The following is a 25,529-nucleotide window of genomic DNA, read 5'->3' as shown; positions in this document are numbered from 1 at the left end:
GAAATGCATTGACTTCTCTATTATTCTCTCCGCTTTCTCTCGGAAGGTTTGGGCACTCTTTTGCTGTTCTCTCATAGCATATCTCTATAAGAGCACCTCACATGTTATATGGAAACCACAAGTTTATGGCCTTACTTCTGCTACTAGACCATAACAACTTCAAAATAAAAAAGCATTCACTTTTATTTTAGTATGCCAAATTTCACAAAATTACATATATGTTTTACGTAAGTTTTATATATATAAACACACACACACATAGACTAACTGGTTAAATGACCACAATTTTAAATGACCATAATGGCAGGTATACACTAACATTAAATGTACCTATGATGCCAAGAAAACATTCTAGTGTAAGCATAAAAGTAATACAAAGTAGGTTATCCAATTTAGAGTAAAAATAAAGTTTAAGCAAGATTTGAAATTATGGTAATTCTGGATGAACATATTTCTACTCATAATTGTTGCAAGTAAAAAGAACATTGTTGATGTATAGGATATGGCTGCTATATATACAAGATGTAATTTTACTACATATTTTTCTTTAATTTTCTATATATTAAAATTTAGTACTATTTTATTATGCCAATATATATAAATGTTTATCTTTCAAACTAACTATGATCTTCCCAACTTCAGAATGTAGAAACCTAAAGTACAGAGGCTAGGTTATATATGTAATAATTTCATGTCCAATACCAATAGGTAAAAAGCTGTGCTTAATAATGCTAATTAATTGTACCTTATCATATGCATGTAAAAAAGTTATAAATTATTAAAATTAATGTACATAATACTCATCTAAATATTCACAAATCATTTTTAAATTATTTTCAATATTTATAATAATAATCATCATAGATGTCCTTATTAAACAATAAGATATCTGTACTTGTTAATGTAAAGAACTCAGCCAGGTAATATAATTATATAAAACTTTAAACAATACACAAACATTAAAAGTTATCTGCCTTTCTTATTTCTGTTTATTACATATTTCCCCACATTTCCTAAAGTAAAAATGTATACCTGTTTCTGCAGGTCTTGTATTCTACTTTAAGAATTGGTTTACACGACTCAGATTTTCTTCCTTCTCTTTGACTTTTTCCTAAAGCAAAAGAAAAGATTTTATTAAATCCAATTTAACTTCTACTCATCCATGAGAATTAAAATGTTTGACTAAAGGAATATAAATAAAAACATAATAATGTAATTCTGTGTTTTTCTTGATAGAATAAACACATCTATGAAGCCTAATATTTTTGTTGAATCTGTAAACAACTTATTGAATCCTAACAGTTGACTGCTATATATTCAATTAAGTTATATATAAACTTATCAAATTAGTATTGCTTTACAGTGTCTATGTATAAATATTGTCTATGTAAGACTATTTAATTAATTAGTTGTTTCAAGATAAAATAAACACTTTTTAATTAAAAACATACATATATACTTATGTACACAATAAAATGTACTATTATGAAAATCCATACTAGATTCAATATTTTATCTATAATACACACAAACACCATTCATATAAAGAAAAACATGTTATTCAACACTTATGATAGACTATCAAAATCAATGCATTTTCCTTAAATGTTCATGTTATATTTGCATATAACAAAAATAATAGTTTCTTGTAGGGGAAAGTTTATGCTGTTTAGATTCCGTAAGATTTTGAATAAAGAATCAAAAAGTATGAAATGGAAACAAAGCTATTCTGTATTTAACATATTTATCTAATCTTTCTATTTAGGCTTTTGCTTATATTCTATCTCATTTTAATAAAAATTGATGTTTTTAGATGTTTCCTTTTTATTTTAGTAAATATCCCTATTTATTCTTATATAGCCACAGTTATTTATAGACATAGATACCTATTATAAATAGGTATTTACCCACATATATGTTTCAAATTTCATGATGGCTTTAAAATGGTACAACCAGGTCCACAGAGGATGTTAAGATAGTTGTATTTAATTTTTTTAAGGGTAGGGTATCATCATACAACATGCCTTATCTGCTCTATGGTATGCTTTCTAAAATTTCCTTCTCTTTTATCTTATGTCAATAAAGAAGTAACCAATAAAATATTGGTCATAATCATTCTCATAATAAAAAATATTTAGAAGCATCTCTTACATAAAAAAAGTTGCTGACATTATATATAATGGCTATGGCTCAGGACTCACTCTAAACACTCGTCTTAGGGTTATGGAATAGAGGGTTGGTGACTACTGGTTTTGGTAATGAGTTGAAATACAGAGAACTGTATTGAAGGAGGCAACAGAGCCAGAAAAGACACTCATCCATTTCATGGTTAGTTGGTGCTTCTCTAATAATTGCCAAGCCTTTAGTAACTACAACAGTATATTTACAGTTGTTTATATATGTGGAAGCAAATATTATTTTTAAATCAACACACATCAATATATACTGATTTCAGGATCTTAGAGTAAGAATGAATGATCACAAGAAGAACTTAAACAAAAAGAAGATAGCATTAAAAACAACTCTGAAACCATAAAAAAGAACCTGTCAGAAATATAATATCTAAAATGAAAACTGGACTACAACAAATCAACAACAGGCTGGATGAAGTGGAGGACTGAATCAGCAATTTAAAAGACAAGATAAATTTAAGCACAGAAACAGAGAAGCAAAAATAAAAGAGGCTCAAAAATACTGAGGAAATTAATAGACCTCTGTGACAACATGCAGAGAAACAACATCCGCACTATAGGGGTTGCTAAAGGAGAAGAGAATGAAAAAGGGATAGAGAACTCGTTTGAAGAAATCATAGCCAAAAACTTCCCTAAACTGATGAAGGAAAAAGTCACAAAAGTTCGAGAAGCACAGAAAGTTCCATTAACAATGAACCCAGAGTTTTAAAATTAGTGACGTCAGTGAAATGGCGCTGTAAGGAGCGATACTGATAAATCTCCCCAAAAATTCAACAAGATCTTCAACCAGAGACAGAAAAATCTATCCTTGGAGCCTCCAGAAGTTCCACACTAAACGCAAAGGTATGATAGAGCAAAAAGTTGACTAAATATATAATCAACCCCAAAGGAAATAAGATGGAGGAAGAAACACTCCACTTTCCTCACTAACCTAAATAAGGGCTGCTTTCACTGGGAACTGAGAGTATAGGAACTAAGGTGGACATAGGGTGTGAATAGAACCAGGCTGTGGCACAAATGTCCGAACCAGGCTGTGGCATGGACATCCAAGCCAAGGACAAACTGTGCTTGTGGCAACCCAGTCAACACAAGCTAACACTCGTGCCAAATCCAGACAAAGAAAGACAAGTGGGGCAGCCATTGGCCCCGATCTCCTGGTCAGCGCGCGCAGATAGTGGGCGAGAGATTCCTCCTAGAGCCCCGGGAGTGGGCGCCCATGTTACCAGACAGAGGGGCAGAGTCAGAGGCCTTTCTGTGGACCGAAACCAGAGTCTCGAGGTTGCCCCTGCGCTCTGAAAAGAGATGCATGAGGAGTGAGCAGGAACAAAATTCCCTACTCTTGAACTTTTCCGTGCGGATGGGGTGCCTCACCCAGAGTGAGAGGCGCCCGGCCTGATATCCTGGTCGACGAGCGCGGATAGTGGGTGAGAGATTCCCCTGGGAGTGGGCACCCATGTTCCAGGACAGAGGGGCAGAGTCAGAGGTCTTTGTATGGGCCGAAACCAGAGTCTCGGGGTCATCCCTGTGCCCTGAAGAGTGGCATGCGAAAGCGAGATTCCCTACACTCGAACTTCTCCGGGCGGGTAAGGCACCTCACCCAGCCATACAAGCTAACAGACCCGTGAAGGATTAGCTTAATCCACAGTCTGCTCGCCTCCCAACTGACATATGTAACCCTAACTGACAAGATCTCTCACAAGTCAGTGATCTAAGACAAGAGGGGAGATATTTTTTTGGTACCTCTTGTTATGCTATGCACACAAGGGTGAGGGCAACCTCTGATTGGCAGAGCTTGCATATTCAGGACTATATGTTAAAAAGAGGAATTTGAGGCCCTGGCCGGTTGGCTCAGCGGTAGAGCGTCGGCCTGGCGTGTGGGGGACCCGGGTTCGATTCCCGGCCAGGGCACATAGGAGAAGCGCCCATTTGCTTCTCCACCCCCACCCCCTCCTTCCTCTCTGTCTCTCTCTTCCCCTCCCACAGCCAAGGCTCCATTGGAGCAAGGATGGTCCGGGCGCTGGGGATGGCTCCTTGGCCTCTGCCCCAGGTGCTAGAGTGGCTCTGGTCACGGCAGAGTGACGCCCCGGAGGGGCAGAGCATTGCCCCCTGGTGGGTAGAGCGTCGCCCCAGGTGAGCGTGCCAGGTGGATCCCAGTCGGGCGCATGCGGGAGTCTGACTGTCTTTCCCTGTTTCCAGCTTCAGAAATGAAAAAAAGTAAAAAAAGAAAAAAAAAAAAAAGAGGGATATGGCAGCTTTTAAGTCCTACTACTTTGCAAACTGCAACTAGGGCATCTTCTACCCAGCCAAAACAGGTTACAAAGTGCAAAAAGCCTAGGGAAAGTGGTCCCACAGAGTGCTGAGGCATTCGGGACACGCCTAGAGGAGCATAGAAAGGCACCTTGAAAACAACTAGCTCCCAGCCCCGCCTGATTATGCTAGTGGCTCTGACTGATTAAGCCTAACCTGAGTTAAGCCCTGCGCTGAGTGGGAATAGAGTGGGGATTTGCCAGCTCTTCGAGCCTCTTACTCTCCAGGCAGAGGCAGCAGCAACCCCATAGCTGGATCATCAGGCTACTAATTCAGGAAGGAAAGACTAGGAGAGAGACTCTGGGAAAATGGACTCTCTCATTGTTGGAGCTTGCAAATGCTAATGAGCCTCGACTGCCAAAGAGACTGAAGCCCAATATATGACATCGCCATAGAGACTTATCAATGCAAACCTCTACCTAAGCATGCCACAGGGGCAGAACCCGGGGTACAGAGTCACCGACCAGGAAGAGGAAGAGAAAAGAAAAAGCAAGAAGATAACCTCTCAAAATCAAGAATAATCCACAGACTTTCTAACCTACCCCATTTTATTATATTTGTTTGCTTGTTTCTCTTATGTTCTTGTCTTGATTGTTTTCTTCCTCTTCCAATTTGGTCATTTAATTCTCTGCTGGTCTTACTCTCTCCTCTCCTTGAACTACACTACCCATAAGTGTTACATCTCCCATTATCTTTCCTTTCTTCTTCCTTTCTCTCTATGAGGGTTGCACTCCAAAACCCTTAACTCTCTCTCTCTCCTTTTGTTCTTTGTTCTTTTTTCTTCTTTTTCTGTTTTCCTCTTTCTTTTTTTCTCCCTCTATATTAGTTTCTTCTTTTCTCCTTTACTTTTCCTCTCATTCAATCCTCAATCACGAACAAATTATCTTATTTGGGACTCAAATTTTTCTTTGTGGCACTTTGGGGGTTTTTTACTTCGCTTTTTTAACTCACTAGCAGTGCTCCCAATGCTGGCTCTCCATTTTATCTAGTTCTTGCTCCACTAAATACAATAGTAATTTTTAAATTTTTCCCCCTTTTTCCTGTTTCCCTCTTATTCCTCTCATTATATCTCTTAGTCAACCATCACCTAAAAGCAAATCATTTTATTCTTGACCAAAATTTTTTCCTTTATTGCATTTTGTGGGTCCATAACCCCCTTTTTTTTTACCCCTTACCACTTCTCCCCAACTTAGGCCCTCCATTATACGTAGTTTTTGTTCTATTTAGCACAATATAATTCACAGTTCACCACAGGATTTTCTCAAGAAGGAGGGGAGAGGAGAGGAGAGAAAAAGAAAAAGGGGGGAAAATAAAGTTTTTTTTTATTTTTATTTTTTTAACTTTTTATTCTTTATTAATTCTCATTAGTACTATCAACAAAACCACCCTTAGATACCATTAAGGAAAAGAAAATTGAATATCATGGATACAAAAGACAGAGAGGGCCCTGGCCAGTTGGCTCAGTGGTAGAGCGTCGGCATGGTGTGCAGGAGTCCCGGGTTTGATTCCCGGACAGAGTACACAGGAGAAGCACCCATCTGCTTCTCAACCCCTTCCCCTCTCCTTCCTCTCTGTCTCTCTCTTCCCCTCCTGCAGCCAAGGCTCCACTGGAGCAAAGTTTGCCTGGGGGCTGAGGATGACACTGTGGCCTCTGCCTCAGGTGCTAGAATGGCTGTGATTGTGGCAGAGTGATGCCCCAAGATGGGCAGAGCATCGCCCCCTGGTGGGCATGCCGAGTGGATCCCGGTCGGGCACATGTGGGAGTCTGTCTGACTGCCTCCCCGTTTCCAACTTCAGAAAAAAAAAAAAAAAAGACAGAGAAGTAGCACAGATAGATGAAAAATCTATGGAGAAAAAATTTAACATATTGGAAATTTTGGAGCTAAATGACAGAGAATTTAAAATAGAAATCCTAAAAATACTCAGAGATATATACAAGAAAACACAGAAAGGCAATTTAGGGAGCTCAGAAAACAACTCAATGAACACAAAGAATATATTACCAAGGAAATTGAAACTATAAAAACAAATTAAACAGAGATAAAAAACTCAATTCACAAGCTGAAAAATGAGGTAACAAGCTTAGCTAATAGAACAGGCCAGATAGCGGGTAGGATTAGTGAAATAGAAGACCAGGAACTTGAGGCACAACAGAGGGAAGAAGAAAGAGACTCAAAAAATTAAAAAAATGAGAAAGCCCTACAGGAATTGTCTGACTCCATCAAAAAGAATAACATAAGAATAATAGGTATATCAGAGGGAGAAGAGAGAGAAAATGGAATGGAGAACATATTCCAACAAATAATAGATGAGAACTTCCCAAGCCTGTGGAAAGAAGCAAACAGAAATCCGAGTTTTCTTAACCCCAACAAACCTACTCTAAGACACATCATATTCAAATTGGCACAAAGCAACGACAAAGAAAAAATTCACAAGGCAGCCAGAGAAAAGAAGAATACAACATATAAAGGAAGGCCTATTAGATTATCATCAGATTTCTCAACAGAAACTCTACAAGCTAGAAGAGAGTGAACCCCAATATTTAAAGTCCTGAAAGAGAGGAACTTTCAGCCAAGAATACTATACCCATCAAAGCTATCCTTCAAATACAAAGGAGAAGTAAAAACATTCACAGATACAGAAAAGATGAGGGAATTTATCATCAGAAAAACCCCATTCCAGGAATTACTAAAGGGGGTTTTCCAACCAGATACAAAAAACAAAACAAAACAAAACCACAAGTAAAAGCTCCACCAAGAACACAATAAAACCAAATTTAAACTGTGACAACAACAACAAAAAAAAGGGGGGGGAGAGGACGGAGATTAACAGTAGCAAAGGACGATGTAGTGCAAAAGTACTCACAAGATAGTGCACTACAATGAACAGGGTAGGAACCCTTTTCATTACTTAATGGTAACCACCCTTGAAAAAACCACCACAGAAGCACATGATTTAAAAAAGATAGCAACAGAGGAAAGTTGTATGGAATACAACCAAACAAAAAGGATAGAAAAACGAAAGACAAGAATCAAACAAGACACAAAACTAACAGAAAGCAATGTATAAAATGGCAATAGGGAATCCACAAGTGTCAATAATTACACTAAATGTAAATGAATTAAACTCACCAATAAAAAGACACAGAGTAGCAGAATGGATTAAAAAAGAAAATCCAACTGTATGCTGCCAACAAGAAACTCATCTAAGCAACAAGGATAAAAACAAATTCAAAGTGAAAGGCTGGAAAACAATATTCCAAGCAAATAACATCCAAAAACAAGCAGGCGTAGCAATACTCATATCTGATAATGCTAACTACAAGACAGCAAAAGTACTCAGAGACAAAAATGGTCATTTCATAATGATTAAGGGGATGCTGAATCAAGAAGACATAACAATTCTATTTTTTTTTCTTTTTTCTGAAGCTGGAAACGGGGAGAGACAGTCAGACAGACTCCCGCATGCGCCCAACCGGGATCCACCGGCACGCCCACCAGGGGCGACGCTCTGCCCACCAGGGGGCGATGCTCTGCCCCTCCGGGGCATTGCTCTGCCGCGACCAGAGCCACTCTAGCGCCTGGGGCAGAGGCCAAGGAGCCATCCCCAGTGCCCGGGCCATCTTTGCTCCAATGGAGCCTTGGCTGTGGGAGGGGAAGAGAGAGACAGAGAGGAAGGAGGGGGGGGTGGAGAAGCAAATGGGTGCTTCTCCTATGTGCCCTGGCCGGGAATCGAACCCGGGTCCCCCGCCCGCCAGGCCGACGCTCTAATGCTGAGCCAACCAGCCAGGGCCAAGAAGACATAACAATTCTTAATATATATGAACCAAACCAAGGAACACCAAAATATATAAGACAGCTACTTATTGACTTTAAAACAAAAACTGACAAAAATACAATCATCCTTGGAGACCTCAATACACCGATGATGGCTCTAGATCAGTCATCCAAACAGAGAATCAATAAAGATATATGGCCTTAAGCAAAACACTGGAGCACCTGGATACGACAGACATTTTTGGACATTTCATCCCAAAGTGACAGAGAATACATTTTTCTCCAGTGTACATGGATCATTCTCAAGAATTGACCATACGTTGGGCCACAAAAATAACATCAGCAAATTCAGAAAAATTGAAGTTATACCAAGCATATTTTCTGATCATAAAGCCTTGAAACTAGAATTCAACTGCAAAAAAAGAGGAAAAAATCCCACAAAAATGTGGAAACTAAACAACATAATTTTAAAAAATGAATGGGTCAGCCCTGGCGGTTGGTTCAGTGGTAGAGCATCAGCCTGGCGTGCAGGAGTCCCGGGTTTGATTCCTGGCCAGGGCACACAGGAGAAGCGCCCATCTGCTTCTCCACCCCCCCCCTCTCCTTTGGAAAAATACAAAAATAATTTAAAAAAACGAATGGGTCAAAGAAGAAATAAGTGGAGAGCAAATGATATATACAGACAAATAAAAATGACAGTACGACATATCAGAACCTATGGGATGCAGCAAAAGCAGTGATAAGAGAGAAATTCATATCACTTCAGACATATATGAACAAACAAGAGATAGCCCAAGTGAACCACTTAACTTCACACCTTAAGGAAACTGGAAAAAGAAAACTACAGACCAATATCTCTAATGAATACAGATGCTAAAATACTAAACAAAATACTAGCAAATCAAATACAACAACATAATAAAAAAATAATACATCATGATCAAGTGGGATCATCCCAGGACCTCAAGGATGGTTCAACATACATAAAATGGTTAACGTAAAACACCATATCAACAAAACAAAGAACAAAAACCATATGATCTTATCAATAGATGCTGAAAAGGCATTTGATAAAATACAACACAATTTTATGTTTAAGACTCTCAACAAAATGGGTATAGAAGGAAAATATCTCAACATGATAAAGGCCACATATGATAAACCATCAGCTAACATCTTATTAAATGGCACAAAACTGAAGGCTTTCCCCCTTAAATCAGGAACAAGACAGGGTTGTCCACTCTCTCCACTCTTATTTAATGTGGTGCTAGAAGTTCTAGCCAGAGCAATCAGACAAGACAAAGAAATAAAAGGCATCCATATAGGAAAAGAAGAAGTAAAGTTATCACTTTTTGCAGATGATATAATCCTATACATCGAAAACCCCAAAGAATCTACAAAAAGACTACTAGAAACAATAAGCCAATACAGTAAGGTCGCAGGATACAAAATTAACATACAAAAGTCCATAGCCTTTGTATAGGCCAACAATGAAACATTTGAGAATGAACTCAAAAAAATAATCCCCTTCACGATTGCAACAACAACAAAAATACCTAGGAATAAACATAACAAAGAATGTAAAGGACCTATATAATGAAAACTACAAAGCATTGTTAAGGGAAATGGAAAGAGATACAATGAGATGTAAGAATATTCCTTGTTCTTGGATAGGAAGAATAAATATCATCAAGATGGCCATATTACCCAAATCAATATACAAATTTAATGCAATTCCCATCAAAATTCCAATGACATTTTTTAAAGAAACAGAACAAAATATCATCAGATTTATATGGAACTATAAAAAACCCCAAATAGCCGAAGGAATCCTAAAGAAAAAGAATGAAGTTGGGGGCATTACAATACCTGTCTTCAAACTATATTATAGAGCCATGGCAATCAAAACAGCATGGTATTGGCAAAAAAATAGACACTCAGACCAATGGAACAGAACAGAAAGTTCAGAAATAAAACCACATATATATAGTAAAATAATTTTTGATAAAGACGCAACAACACACAATGGAGAAAGGAAAGCCTCTTCAACAAATAGTGCTGGGAAAACTGGAAAGCCACATGCAAAAGAATGAAACTCGACTCCAGTTTGTCCCCTCGTACTAAAATTAATTCAAAATGGATTAAAGACCTAAATATAAGACCTAAAACAATAAAGTACATAGAAGAAGACATAGGTTCTAAACTCATGGACCTTGGTTTTAAAGAGCATTTTATGAATTTGACTCCAAAGGCAAGAGAAGTGAAGGCAAAAATAAATGAATGGGACTACATCAGACTAAAAAGTTTTTGCTCAGCAAGAGAAACTGACAACAAAATAAGCGGACAGCCAACTAAATGGAAAATGGTATTTTCAAACAACAGCTCAGATAAGGGCCTAATATCCAAAATATACAAATAACTCATAAAACTCAACAACAAACAAACAAACAATCCAATAAAAAAAATGGGAAGAGGTCATGAACAGACACTTCTCCCAGGAAGAAATACAAATGGCCAACAGATATATGAAAAGATGCTCATCTTCATTAGTTATTAGAGAAATGCAAATCAAAACTGCAATGAGGTACCACCTCATACCTGTTAGATTAGCTATTATTAAGACAGGTAATAGCAAATGTTGGAGAGGCTGTGGAGAAAAAGGAACCCTCATTCACTGTTGGTGGGAATGTAAAGTAGTACAACCATTATGGAAGAAAGTATGGTGGTTCCTCAAAAAACTGAAAATAGAACAACCTTATGACCCAGCAATCCCTCTACTGGGTATATACCCCCAAAACTCAGAAACATTGATATGTAAAGACACATGTAGCCCCATGTTCATTGCAGCATTGTTCACAGTGGCCAAGACATGGAAACAACCAAAAAGCCCTTCAATAGAAGACTGGATAAAGAAGATGTGGCACATATACACTATGGAATACTACTCAGCCATAAGAAATGATGACATCGGATCATTTACAACAAAATGGTGAGATCTTGATAACATTATACGAAGTGAAATAAGTAAATCAGAAAAAAACAAGAACTGCATTATTCCATATGTAGGTGGGACATAAAAACGAGACTAAGAGACATTGACAAGAGTTTGGTGGTTGGGGGGGAGGGGTAGGGGAGGGGCACAAAGAAAACTAGATAGAAAGTGACAGAGGACAATCTGACTTTGGGTGATGGGTATGCAACATAATTGATTGACAAGATAACCTGGACATATTTTTTTTAACATATGTATCCTGATTTATTGATGTCACCCTAGTAAAATTAATAAAAGAAAAACAAAAAAAACACCCCCAAACTACAATGAACCCAAAGAGGCTCACAACAAGATACAATATAATTAAAATCCCAAAATTAAGAGACAAAGAACAAATATTAAAAGCTGTGAGAGAAAAGCAATTAATTACCTACAAAGAAGCCTCCATAAGGCTGACATCTGACTTCTCAACAGAAACACCTCAGGCCAGAAAAGATTGGCAATATTCAAAGTGATACAAAACAATAACTTAAAACCAAGACTACTCTATCCAGCAAAGCTATCATTTAAAAGTGAAGGAGAAAAAAAAGACCTTCCCAGACAAGAAAAGGCTCAAGGAGTTTATTACCATTAAACTAGTACTGCAAGAAATGTTAAAGGGCCTGCTATAAAAAGAGGAAAAGAAAAAAGAAATCCAGGAAAAAAGGATTATAGCCTTAAAGAATAAAATGGCAATAAATAAGTACATATCAATACTAACCTTAAATGTAAATAAATTAAATGCTCCAATTAAAACACATAGGGTAGCTGCATGGATAAAAAAACAAGACCCATATATATATGCTGTCTACAAGAGATCTAACTGAAAACAAAAGATACACATAGACTGAAAGTAAAGAGATGAAAAAATAAATAGCTCATGCAAATGGAAATGAAAAAAGAAGAAGAAAAAAAAAGCTGGTATAGCATAGTTATATCTGACACAATATCCTTTAAAACAAAGGCTATACAACTAAATGGGAAATGATATTTTCAAACAACAGCTCAGATAAGGGCCTAATATCCAAAATATACAAAGAACTCATAAAACTCCACAACAAACAAACAAACAATCCAATAAAAAAATGGGAAGAGGACATGAACAGACACTTCTCCCAGGAGGAAGTACAAATGGCCAACAGATATATGAAAAGATGCTCATCTTCTTTAGTTATTAGAGAAATGTAAATCAAAACTGCAATGAGATACCACCTCACACCTGTTAGATTTCAGCTATTATTAACAAGACAGGTAATAGCAAATGTTGGAGAGGCTGTGGAGAAAAAGGAACCCTCATCCACTGTTGGTGGGAATGTAAAGTAGTACAACCATTATGGAAGAAAGTATGGTGGTTCCTCAAAAAACTGAAAATAGAACTACCTTATGACCCAGCAATCCCTCTACTGGGTATATACCCCCAAAACTCAGAAACATTGATATGTAAAGACACATGTAGCCCCATGTTCATTGCAGCATTGTTCACAGTGGCCAGGACATGGAAACAACCAAAAAGCCCGTCAATAGATGACTGGATAAAGAAGATATGGCACATATACACTATGGAATACTACTCAGCCATAAGAAATGATGACATCGGATCATTTACAGCAAAATGGTGGGATCTTGATAACATTATACGAAGTGAAGTAAGTAAATCAGAAAAAAACAGGAACTGCATTATTCCATACGTAGGTGGGACATAAAAGTGAAACTAAGAGACATTGATAAGAGTGTGGTGGTTACGGGGGGAGGGGGAAAGGGAGAGGGAAAGGGGGAGGGGGAGGGGCACAAAGAAAACTAGATAGAAGGTGACAGAGGACAATCTGACTTTGGGTGATGGGTATGCAACATAATTGAAAGACAAGATAACCTGGACTTGTTGATCTTTGAATATATGTATCCTGATTTATTGATGTCGCCCCATTAAAAAAATAAAATTATAAAAAAAAGAAGTGGGAACAGTGTCCTGTTATGCAAATAAATAACTAGGAAGAGTGAAAAAAGAACAAACCACAAAGGTTAATAATTTACATAATAATTTTATAAAGTTAGGACTGTTCAGAGACCCACCCACTGTCTCTTGCCCCCCATTAGAATTTCTCATGCTCCCTAGATATCATTGGAGAACAATTTGAAAATTTTTGAGAAAAAAACAAACAACAACAACAACAAAAAAAAACAAAGGCTATAGTAAGGGACAAAGAAGTTCAACATAATGATAATGGGAGGAACCCAAGAGGAGGATGTAACCATGTAAATATTTATGTACCCAATATCAGAGCACCTAAATATATGAAGCAGATTGTGGTGGACATAAAGGGCAAGATCAACAGCAATACTATAATAGTAGGGAATTATAACACACCACTAAAATAAATGAAAGTATCCTCCAGACAGGAAGTCAACAAATAAACAGTGGCCTTAAATGACACACTAGATCAACTGAATTTTATTGGTATTATCAGACTAATACACCCCAAAGCAGCAGAACATGCATTCTTTTCAAGCCCTTATGGTACATTTTCTAGGATAGACCACATGTTATGACACAAAACAAGTCTCAGTAAATTTAAAAATATTAAAATCATATCAACATCTTCTCTGACCACAATGGCATGAAACTAGAAACCAACTACAATAGAAAAACTGAGAAACATTTAAACACTTGGAGGCTAAATAGCATGTTATTTAGTTAACAAATGGGTTAACAATGAGATCAAGGAAGAAATAAAAAAAATCTGGGAAACAAATGAAAATGAACACACAACTACCCAAAGTCTATGGGACACAGCAAAAGCAATCCTGAGAGGGAAGTTCATAGCATTATAGGAATACATTAAGAAGCAAGAAAAAGCTCAAATAAACAAGCTAACCCTACACCTAAAAGAACTAGAAAAAGAACAACAAACAAAGCCCAAAGAAGTAGAAGGAAGAAAACAATAAGGGTCAGAGTGGAAATAAATGGCATACAACCCTACCCCCCCCAAAAAAAAAATCAAAAGGCCAATGAAACCAATAGCTGGCTTTTTGAAAAGGTAAACAAGATTGACAAACCTTTTATCACTCATCAAGAAAGAAGAGAGAGGACCCAAATAAATAAAAACTAGAAATGAAAGTGGAGAAGTAATAACTGACACCACAGAAATACAAAGGATTATAAGAAAATACTATATGCCAAAGAAGATCTATATGTCAAAAAATTGGATAACCTAGTGAAATGGATAAATTTCTAGAAACCTACAATCTTCCAAAATTAAATCTGGAAGAATCAGAAATCTTGAGCAAACCAAATTACAAAAATGACACTGAAACCATTATCAAAAAACTCCCAGCAAAAAAATGCCCTGTACCAGATGGCTTCACAGGTGAATTTTACCCAATATTCAGAGTAGAACTAATACCTATCTTTCTTAAAATAATTCCAAAAAATTCAAGAGGAGGGAACACCTCTAAACTCATCTTATCAGGCAAATATGATCCTAATTCCAAAATCAGGTAAAGATTCTACAAAGAAAGAAAACTATAAATCAATAATATCCCTGATGAAAATAGATGCTAAAATTCTCAATGAGATAGTAGCAAAATGGATCCAGCAATACACTGAAAAGATCATACATCATGATCAAGTCGGATTTATTCTAAGGAGTCAAGGCTGATACAATATTTGCAAATCAGTAAATGTGATTCATCACATAAACAATATGAAGGATAAAAACCATATGGTCATATCAAAAGATGTAGAAAAAGCATTCCGTAAAATCTAGCACCCATTTATGATTAAAACTCATAGCAAAGTGAGAATACAGGAAACATACCTCAACATATATAATAAGGGCAATATTTGACAAACTGACAATCAACATCATACTCAGTGGGCAATAACTAAAAGCAATCCCCTTAAGATCGGGAATAACACAGGGATGTCTCCTCTCTCACTGTGATTTAACATACTTCTCGAAGTCCTAGCCACAGCAATCAGACAAGGAAAAAATAAAAGGTATCCAAATTAGAAAAGAAGTAAAACTGTCATTATTTGCTGATGACATGATATTGTATATAGAAAAGTCTAAAGTCTCAGCCAAAAAATTCCCAGACCTAAAAAATATATTTGGCAAAGTGACAGGATATAAGATTTAAAACATATTTTATTAAAAAAAATTAAATTCAACAGGGTGACATTGGTCAATAAGAATACATAGTCTTCAGGTAAACATTTCTATAGCATTTGAACTATATTATGTTGTATACCCATCACCCAAAGTTAAGTCATTTTCCATCACTGTATATTTGTCCCTCTTTAAACCCTCCCCTACATACATCTCCCCCTGGTAACCACTTCACTTTTATTTAGGTCCATAAATTTTATATCCCATCTATGTGTAAAATCATATACTTCTTAGCTTTTTCTGATTTACTTATTTCACTTAGTATAATGTTCTCAAGGTCCATCCATGTTGTCATAAATAGTAATATGTCATCATTTCTTATGGCTGAGTAGTAGTCCATTGTATATATGTACTACATCTTCTTTAGTCAATCCTTTATTGGGGACACTTTGCTTCTAGTTCTTGGCCAATGTGAATAATGCTGCGATGAACATGGGGGTGCATGTGTTCTTATGTATCAATGTTTTCGAGTTTTGGGGGTAGATACCCAGTAGAGGGATTGCTGGGTCATATGGTAGTTCTATTCTTAGTCTTTTGAAGAACCACCATACTTTCTTCCATAATAGTTGTACTAATTTGCATTCCCACCAGCAGTGAATGAGGGTTTCCTTTTCTCCACATCCTCTCCAACACCTGTTATTACCTGTCTTGTTGATAATAGCCAATCCAACAGGTACAATGATATCTCATTGTAGTTTTGATTTGTGTTTCTTGAATAGCTAGTGAAGATGAACATATTTTCATATATCTGTTGTCCATTTGTATGTCCTCTTAGGAGAAGTATCTAGTCAGGTCCTCTCCTCATTTTTTAATTGGATTGTTTGTTTGTTGCCGAGCTTTGTGAGTTCTTTATATATTTTGGATATTAACCCCTTATCAAAGCTGTTGTTTGCTTTAAATATCATTTCCATATATTTGGCTATTTGTTTTGTTTCCAGTTTCTTTTGCTGTGCAGAAGCTTTTCAGTTTAATATAGTCCCATTCATTTATTTTTGCCTTTACTTCTCTTGCCTTTGGGATCAAATTCATAAATTGTTCTCTATGGCCAAGGTCCATGAGTTTACTACCTATGTTTTCTTCTATGTAATTTATTGTTTTGGTTATTATATTTATGTCTTTGATCTACTCTGAATGAATTTTTGTGCAAGGGAACACACTGTAGTCGTTTCATTCTTTTTCATGTGGCTTTCCAATTTTTCCAGCACCATTTAGCAAAGAGGCTTTCTTTGCTCCATTGTGTGTTTTAGGCTTCTTTGTCAAAGATTATTTGTCTGTGTATATGTGGTTTTATTTCTGAGTTCTCAATTATGTTCCATTAGTGTGTATGTCTGTTTTTCTGCCAATATCAAGCTGTTTTGATTATTGTGGCTCTCCAGTATAACTTGAAGTCAGGTAATGTGATACCTCTGGCTCATTCTTTTTCCTCAGCACTGCTTTGGCTACTCAGGGTTTTTTATGGTTCCATACAAACCTGGTGACTTTTTTTCTATTTATTTAAAAAATGACATTGGGATATTAAAAAGGATTGCATTAAATTTGTATATTGCTCATACTTGCCAGAATGGCTTTCACTTACAAATCAACAAACAGCCAGTGCTGGTGAGAGTGTGGAAAAAAGGGAACCCTCCTGCACAGCTGGGAGAATGCTGTCTTGTACAGCCACTGTGAAAAAAAAAATGTGAAGTTTCCTCAAAATATTAAAAATGGAACTTCCTTATGACCCAGCTATCCCACCCCTAGGAATATATCCTAAGAATCTCAAAACAATTATTCAAAAGAAGATATGCAGCCCCATGTTTACTGAAGCATTGTTTACAATAGCCAAGATCTGGAAACAGCCCAAGTGTCTGTCTGTAGACAAGTGAATAAAAAAGCTGTGGTACATTTATACAATGGAATACTATGCAGTTGTGAAAAAGAAAGGGAATCTTACCTTTTGCAACAGCATGGATGGACCTGGAAATTATTATTAGGTGAAATAAACCAGTCATAGAAAGACAAGTACCATATGCTTTCATTTATATGTGGAATCTTATGAACACAATAAACTGAAGAACAAAATATAAGCAGAGGCAGTATCACAGGGAACAGATGGACAGGTGTTAGAAGGAAGGGAAAAGTGAGGACAGGATCAAAGAATGTTAAAGGATTAGCCAAATTTTATGTACATAGCACACAGATACATACAACAGGGTAGCAATTGCCAGAGGGAAAGGGGGGGTGGATGTAGGTGAAGCAGGAAGAAAGAGGGTGAAATGGGGGTGGAAAGAGACTTTGCATGGGTCATGGGGGGCACAATGCAGTGTGTAAAGGGTGTTATATTAAGTGGGTCACTTGAAACCATGTCAACAAAATATTTAAAATTTTTAATTAAAAAGAAAACAGAAAAATAGAGAAAATCAGGAAAACATAAAGCTGATTCTTGGAAAAGTTCAATAAAATAGATCAGCCTTTAGCCAGGATAAAAAGAAAGAGAGAGGACACAAATGACTAATAACAGAAATGAAAGAGTGGACATCACTACAGAGCCCATAGACATAAAAAGGATAACTCTATGCTCACAAATTTTGATAATCTAGATGAAATGAACTAATTTTTTAAAAGGCACAACTTGCCAAAACTCACATAACAATAACTAGACAATCCGAATAGGCCAATATTGATTAAAGAAATTGAATGAAAAATCAATAACTTTCCAAAACAAAGCACCAGGCCCAGATTCTACCTAACATTTAAGTAAAAAAAAAAAATCATACCAATTATCTACAATCTCTTTCAGAGGACAGAAGCAGGAGAAATATGTCCTAATTCACTCAATGAGGCCAGCATTACTCTAATACCAAAACCTAGAGAATTACAAAAGAAAACTATAGACCAGTATCTCCCCTGAAAATCAATGTAAAAACCCTTAAGAAAATGTTAGTGAATCAAATTCAACAATGTATAGAAAGTTTTCTACACCATGATTAAGTGAGATCTATCCCAGGTGAGCAACGCTGGTTCAACATTCAACAACCTATAAATATAACCCATCATATCAACATGCCAAAAAAGAAAACTCACTTTATATAAATAGATGCAGGAAAAGCATTTGATAAAATACAACCCCATTCATGATAATAACTCTCAGTAAATAAAGAGTAGGTGAAAACTTACTCAATTTGACAATCTCTACAAAAGACCTATAGGTGACATCATACTTAATGGTGAAACTCAAACTTCTTCACTATAGTTAGGAACAAGGCAATGCTGTTCCCTCTCACTATTCCTTTGAGTTGTACTAGAGCCCTAGCTAATGAAACAGGAAAAGAAAGAAAGGGAAAAAAAAGGAAGGAAGGAAGGAAGCAAAGGAGGGAGGGAGGGAGGGAGGGAGGGAGGGAGGGAGGGAGGGAGGGAGGGAGGAAGAATAGAAGGAGAGAGAGAGAGAAAGAAAGAAAGGAAAGGAACGAAAGAAAGAAAGAAAGAAAGAAAGAAAGAAAGAAAGAAAGAAAGAAAGAAAGAAAGAAAGAAAGAAAGAAAGAAAGAAAGAGAAAAGAAAGAGAAAAGTAAGGTATATAGATTGGGAAGAAAGAAAAAAGCAAGTATAAGCAGATGACATGATCACCTATATAGAGAATCTGAAAGAATCAACAACAAACCTGGATCTTAGAAGTGATTACAGCAAGGTTGCAAAATTCAATGTTAACACACAAGTCAATTTCTTTCCTATATAATATACCAAGTCAATTGCTTTCCTATATGCCAGCAATAAATAAGTGAATTGGAAATAAAAACATAATATCATTTTTATTAACATCTAAAAAATGTAATACTTAGGTAGAAGTATTAAAAAATATAAGATCTATACAGGTAAAAATGAAAGAACTAAATAAATACAAAGATATTTCATGTTCATGGATAGGAAGACCCATTATTGTCAAGATGTCAGTTCATCCCCACTTGATGTATAGATTCAATGGAATCCAAATCAAAATCCCAGCATGCTATTTTATAGATATTGACAAATTTTATAGAACCGTTTTACTGTTTTTTTTATAACTCTTTGCATAAAATACAAACACATTGTTTAGCTTTACAACAATTATTTTTCTTTATAACATGCTGTAAGCTTTTTTTTCCTATTTTTAAATTTTTAACTTTTTAAACTTTCTGTCAAAAAATTAAGATACAACCACACACATTAGCCTAGGCCTACACAGGTTCAGGACCATCAATATCAATCTTATACCTCCACATCTTGTTCTACTGAAATGTCTTCAACGGCAGCAACACACATACAGCTGTCATCTCCTGTGATGATAATGAAGCCTTCTTCTGGAATACCTACCTCCGGAAGCACCTGACTGAGGCACTTCTTGAGGAGGTGTCAGTTTTGGAAAAGAGGTGACTTATTTTTTTTTATCATAGATTTGCTTGCAAGCAGATAATGAGGCACCATAAACATTCCTCTCTATTAATTGAAACCTTTTGATGATGGGGTCAATGTTTTCAAACATGTTAAGGCGTTTGTTGAGGTCTGAAAAAGCTTCTGCTAAATGCCTCACTATAAATCTGTGTGAGGGAGGTTCTTCAGCTTTTTCTTCTACAGTTTCCCCTTTCTCTTGTCTCTTATTCAGCTATGCATTCCTGCCCTAGTTTCAACAACTCCTCTAGTCAATTCCTCAGGAACCATCTCTAGGAGCTTTCCATTGTCATCCTCATCTGCACGTAGGTTAAAGTTTGTCATCTTAACTACAGCTTTGTTGATTTTTGTAACCTCTGTATCTTTGGCAAATCCTTTGATGTCATGGACAAACTTCTTGAGGGTCTTTTTCCAGATGCCATTCATACACTTTGTGGTGACATCACCCCAAGTCCAAGCATGGTTCTTGATGCAGTCATAGACGTAATCTTTCCAGAAATACATCAGTTTCTTTCTCAGTTGCAGCAATAGCTTAGGCAAAAGTCATTCTCTGTAGGCCTCAAAACCTACTATAACACCTGAATCCACTGGTTGCTGTTTCCAGGGGAAATATTCACTTTAGATTTGGGGAGTGACTCAGCCCAGGGGTTAGGGTGGCTGTCCCTCAAAGTTTTCTCTCTGTGCCTCCTAGATTACACTCTCTTCCTGCTACTCTGGTCTTCTCTCTCCCCTCATCCCCTGGAGCCCGTGTGAGTGGTTGTGAGAGAGATTTTCTGTACGTTCCTTTATGAAGAATCCTGGGTCTGAGATATTTGTCTCTTTCTCACAAACAGTATCCTGACTTGTTTCACAGCTAAATACTGTCCATATGCCTCTTCTAGGCTCTGGGGATGCAGGCTGGGGCTTTGTTCCTGGGGCTCAAGACCCTCCCCTCTCTGCTAAACTCACTTCTCACCAGGCGAGTCTCTCTGGGCTGCCATTCGCTACAGGGAGCTGGGCAGCCCTCTCTACATTTCCATTTTTCCTACCAGTCTCAGTGTGGCTTCTTTAGTGTTACTTGGTGGAAGAGTCCTCTTAGTTTAATCCAAAGTTGGTTTTTCTAGATGATGGTTCTTAAAATTAAGTTGTAATTCACTTTGATTCTGGAAGGTGGAATTTGGTACATCCGCCGACTCCATTGCCATCTTACTGCTCTCTCTGTTACTTTTTTCTTCTTCAGGATTGTAGCAATGATGAAAGGGGACATGCCTGACTGGTGAGCATTAACTATCCCTGATTTTCTACCTTTGTACTTTTATATCATTTTAAGCTTCATTTCCAGGTCACACACTCAGCATGGCTTCTTATAACATTAGTAGTGGAGATTGTATGTTTAGAGGCTATGATGAATAAAACAACATGAGATTAAGTCAAGCTCAAGAGAAAATGATGTAATCAAGAGACACTGTAAACATGAGATATATGAAGCCACTGCCAATGTAACATGGCATATGGTTTTACAGCAAATTTTTGGTAAGTAGAAAGAATACACACTAAAATAAAAAGTGTAAATATATAAATTATTAACATATTTATTATTAAATATTACACTGTAGTTACATAATTTTATGCGCTATACTTTTATATGAATGGCAACCCAGTAGGTTTGTTTATATCAGCATCATCACATGTAAGAAATGCATTAAGCGACAATGTTACGATGGCCATGTCACTGGGTGATAGGGATTTTTCAACTCCATTATAATTTTATGGAACGTCCATTGTATATGTAATCCATAGTTGACCAAAACATCTTTAAACAGTGCCTGACTGTACTTTCTTTTATATAAAAAATACATATTTTATACTTAATAGCATTCCTATTTAGTTACAATTACAAAAAGTAATTATAATTTTAAACTCTTTCTAAATTATTAAATACCATATTTCTTTTCCAAGTCTAATTACATTGAATAGTATTTTCAGAAAAGATTTAAGTAAAAGTTGATGTTGATACCTCTGTCCTGTTTCTTATGAACAACTTCACTTTTACATATTTGATGGAATTTGGTTTAAGGTCATGCATGTAGATGTATGTGTGTATGTCTTTAGCTGAGGGCACTGTGACTGAAAAATATATGTTTAAAACTATAACAATTTACTAAGAAAGAAAACTGATGTCTGTAGCACCAGCAAAAACCAGTTATAACAAAAGCAGTGTCATCACAGTGCTGATATCAAGTGAAAAAAATTCTAATCTGGCCTCAGTGGTTGTGGCCACCCTCCCATTCATCCCACCATTTTCCAATAACCTGAGTTTCAGACAAAGCCTATTTTTATCATATAGAAAATTTTGATTTATAGAAAAATAATGAATCTAGATAGCTTCACAGCTTAGGAGACACAATGGGTAGGGATAAAGGTGGCAATAAAACTATATTTTATAGTGCGTACAACATAATGTCCACAAAATGTATGATACAGTCCAAATTATCAGACATGAAGAAACAGGAAAATGTGAGCCATTCTTATGAACACAGGACAACTTCAAGGTAAAGCAGATGTTGGTATTACCAGAAAAAAAATTAAACCAGCTATTATAACTAAGCTACATCCTTAAAGGAAAAGAAAATGTTCATAATTATTAAAAAGAGGAAATGTCAGCAGAAAAATAGAAGATATAAAAACATAGTGATTAGAGAAGTAGCTGATTAAAAATAATAGCTTAATAGCTGAATGAAGATTACAGAGTAAAAAAGTTGTTAAATGCATACTAGATCAATAGGAATTATCTAATTTGAAATCCAGAGAAAGAAGTTATTGACAAAAACCAAAATAGAGGCTCCACGACATGTGGGACAACACCACATATTCTGTATATGGTAACTGGTGTCCCAGAAAGAGAGGAAAGATAGAAGATAGAGCAGAAAAACATATTTGAGAAAATTAAATGGCTGACATTTTCCTAAATTTTATGAATGATATAAATTTATAAATATAAGAAGCTCTGTAGCTCATTAGAACCTTACTGAAATAAATTTGAAAAAAGAAGCCTAGACACATCATAGTCAAATTGCTGAAAATAAAAGATAAAAAAATAAAAAAATTAGAAGAGCCAGAGAATAAAATATCACATTTTATACAGAGGAAGCAAAAAATCAAAACATTCCACATTTCTCATTCATAAACTACGTAAGCCAGGAGACAATGGAACAACAGCTTTAAATCCTTTAACACCTCGAAAACAACATACCCATAATCATCCAGAAATCTATATTCAGCAAAAATGTACAACAAGAATGGAAGTAAAATAGAGAATTTTTTAGATTAAGAAAGGATAAGGGGATTAATTTTCACGGAAAGAAATGCTAAATGATGTTCATAATATCTTCAGCAACAAATAAAAAGCATTGAAAATAATAATGGAAAATACAAAAGAATATTTTCCTTTTATTTTTTATTTATATTTTAATTTGTGTATAGATTCAAGTGTCCACCAAATACATCTCCCCTACCTCCTTATTCCCCCTTGAAGAATATTTTCCTTTTAATTAAAAAATAGTTAAGGCTACTTAAAGCAAAAATTATAACAATGTATTTAGATGTAATACAACCAAAAACTATTGCATAAAGGACAGTGGGTGAAGGTAAATAAATCTGTAAGATTGTGAGATTTCTTTACTTTATGCAAAGTGTTAAAATGTTGACACTAATAGACTGTGGAAAGTTGAGAAAATATAATTGTAATCCCTAGAGCAACTAATTAAAAAATATGTGAATCCCTGGCTGGTTGGCTCAGCAGTATAGCATCAACCCCATGTGTGGAAGGCCCAGGTTTGATTCCCAGTCAGGGAACACAGAATAAGTGACCATCTGCTTCTCTATCCTTCCCCCTTCTCTCTCTCTCTCTGTCTCTTCCCTTTCTGCAGCCCTGGCTTGAATGATTCAAGCACATTGGCCACATTTGCTGAGGATGGTTCCATGGCTTTGCCTCAGGTGCTTAAAATGGCTTGGTTGCCAAGCAATGAAGAAGCAGCCCCAGATGGGCAGAGTATCTCCTGGTAGGGGGCTTGTGGGGTGGACACTGGCCAGGGCACATGCAGGAGCCTGTCTGTCTGCCTCTCCGCCTTTCACTTAATAAAAAAAAAAATTGAAGATAAAGTGCCAATATGTAAATTGAAAATGAAATTGAAAAATGCAATTCTAATAAAAACATTAAAATAGTCCTAAAGAAAGCAAAAAGGGGAGAAAAAGGAACAAAAATGATAGGACCAACAGAAACAAAAATAAATTGGTATACCTGAACCCAAATCAGCTAAATGATATATAAACCTGGATAAAAAATCAAGACCCAACTATATGCTCTCTATAGTGGATATAATGAATGCCTAATAATAAAGCTTCAAATTTATAAAACAAAAAAGAACAGAATTAAAGTAAAAAGTAGACATGTTTATAATCATATCTAGAAATTTTAATACTACTTTCTCAGGAATAGCATTCATCAAATATCAGTAATAACAGATAATCTGATAAATGCTATCAACCACCTTAATTTATATGGAAAATATGAATTGATAGAGATTTTTTCCCCCCCTTTATTTTCTGAAGCTGGAAACGGGGAGAGACAGTCACAGACTCCCGCATGCGCCCGACCAGGATCCACCCGGCACGCCCACCAGGGGCGACGCTCTGCCCACCAGGGGGCGATGCTCTGCCCCTCCAGGGCGTCGCTCTGCCGTGACCAGAGCCACTCTAGCGCCTGGGGCAGAGGCCAAGGAGCCATCCTGAGCGCCCGGGCCATCTTTGCTCCAATGGAGCCTCGGCTGCGGGAGGGGAAGAGAGAGACAGAGAGGAAGGAAGGGGGGGTGGAGAAGCAAATGGGCGCTTCTCCTATGTGCCCTGGCCGGGAATCGAACCCGGGTCCCCTGCACGCCAGGCCGACGCTCTACCACTGAGCCAACCGGCCAGGGCTGAATTGATAGAGATTTTAACTAATCTCTCTCCAAATTGAAAAATCAAACAATCACTTAGGAATATATTTAGAAAGTATAAAGTAAAAAAACACAATTTTGAGTTTGAACTGTGTGTAACAGGAACTGTACATTCTTCTCAAGAATACTTGGGAAAAAAAAGAATACTTGGAACTTTATAGTAATTGTGTATATGTAATTACAAAGCATATATCAGTAAATTTTGTATATGAACTCAAATCATGCCACTTTCTCTGACTATAATTTTAATAACTCCAATAAAAATAGTTTTAGAAGTTAGAAATCACATGTCTAATAGGTAAAAAGGAAAATTGTAATAGGGATTAGCAAATACCTCAAACTGACATTAACAAAAATTGCATATTATTAATGAAATTACATATAAAAGTTTATAGGCAACTTAACTGGTACTTAGAGAAAATATTTTTTATTTTAGAAAGTAAAAATTGCTGAAACAAAAGAAAACAAAATTAATCCAAAGAACGTAGATAGATATGACAATGGATGCCCCTATTATCTAAATCACTTATTTTGGCTTAACTATGTCATGATGAGACAGCAGAAATTTAACTTGATTTATATGTTATGAGAGACAAAGATGCTGATATTTTCAACAACACACAAATAAAACTTCATCTCTTCAAAAAGAGAATTATTGAAACCAACCCAAACTCAAATAAAT

The 25,529-nt window shown here is 36.3% G+C and overlaps 1 protein-coding gene across 4 annotated transcripts in view; it reads right to left on the bottom strand.

Annotated features, from left to right (window-relative positions):
• Nucleotides 1-25,529, bottom strand: part of STXBP5L (syntaxin binding protein 5L) — a 351,861-nt gene that overhangs the window by 195,972 nt on the left and 130,360 nt on the right. For all 4 annotated transcript variants that reach the window (XM_066347937.1, XM_066347939.1, XM_066347938.1 and 1 more), the window contains exon 10: nucleotides 1,033-1,111. In XM_066347937.1, the coding sequence (XP_066204034.1) occupies nucleotides 1,033-1,111 (79 nt within the window). The remainder of the gene's footprint in view (nucleotides 1-1,032; nucleotides 1,112-25,529) is intronic.

This window comes from Saccopteryx leptura, chromosome 8, assembly GCF_036850995.1.
Source record: "Saccopteryx leptura isolate mSacLep1 chromosome 8, mSacLep1_pri_phased_curated, whole genome shotgun sequence".
In the NCBI taxonomy this organism is placed as follows: Eukaryota; Metazoa; Chordata; class Mammalia; order Chiroptera; family Emballonuridae; genus Saccopteryx; species Saccopteryx leptura.
The sequence above is the reverse complement of the archived record's forward strand: the minus strand, read 5'-3'. Positions and strand labels throughout refer to the sequence as shown.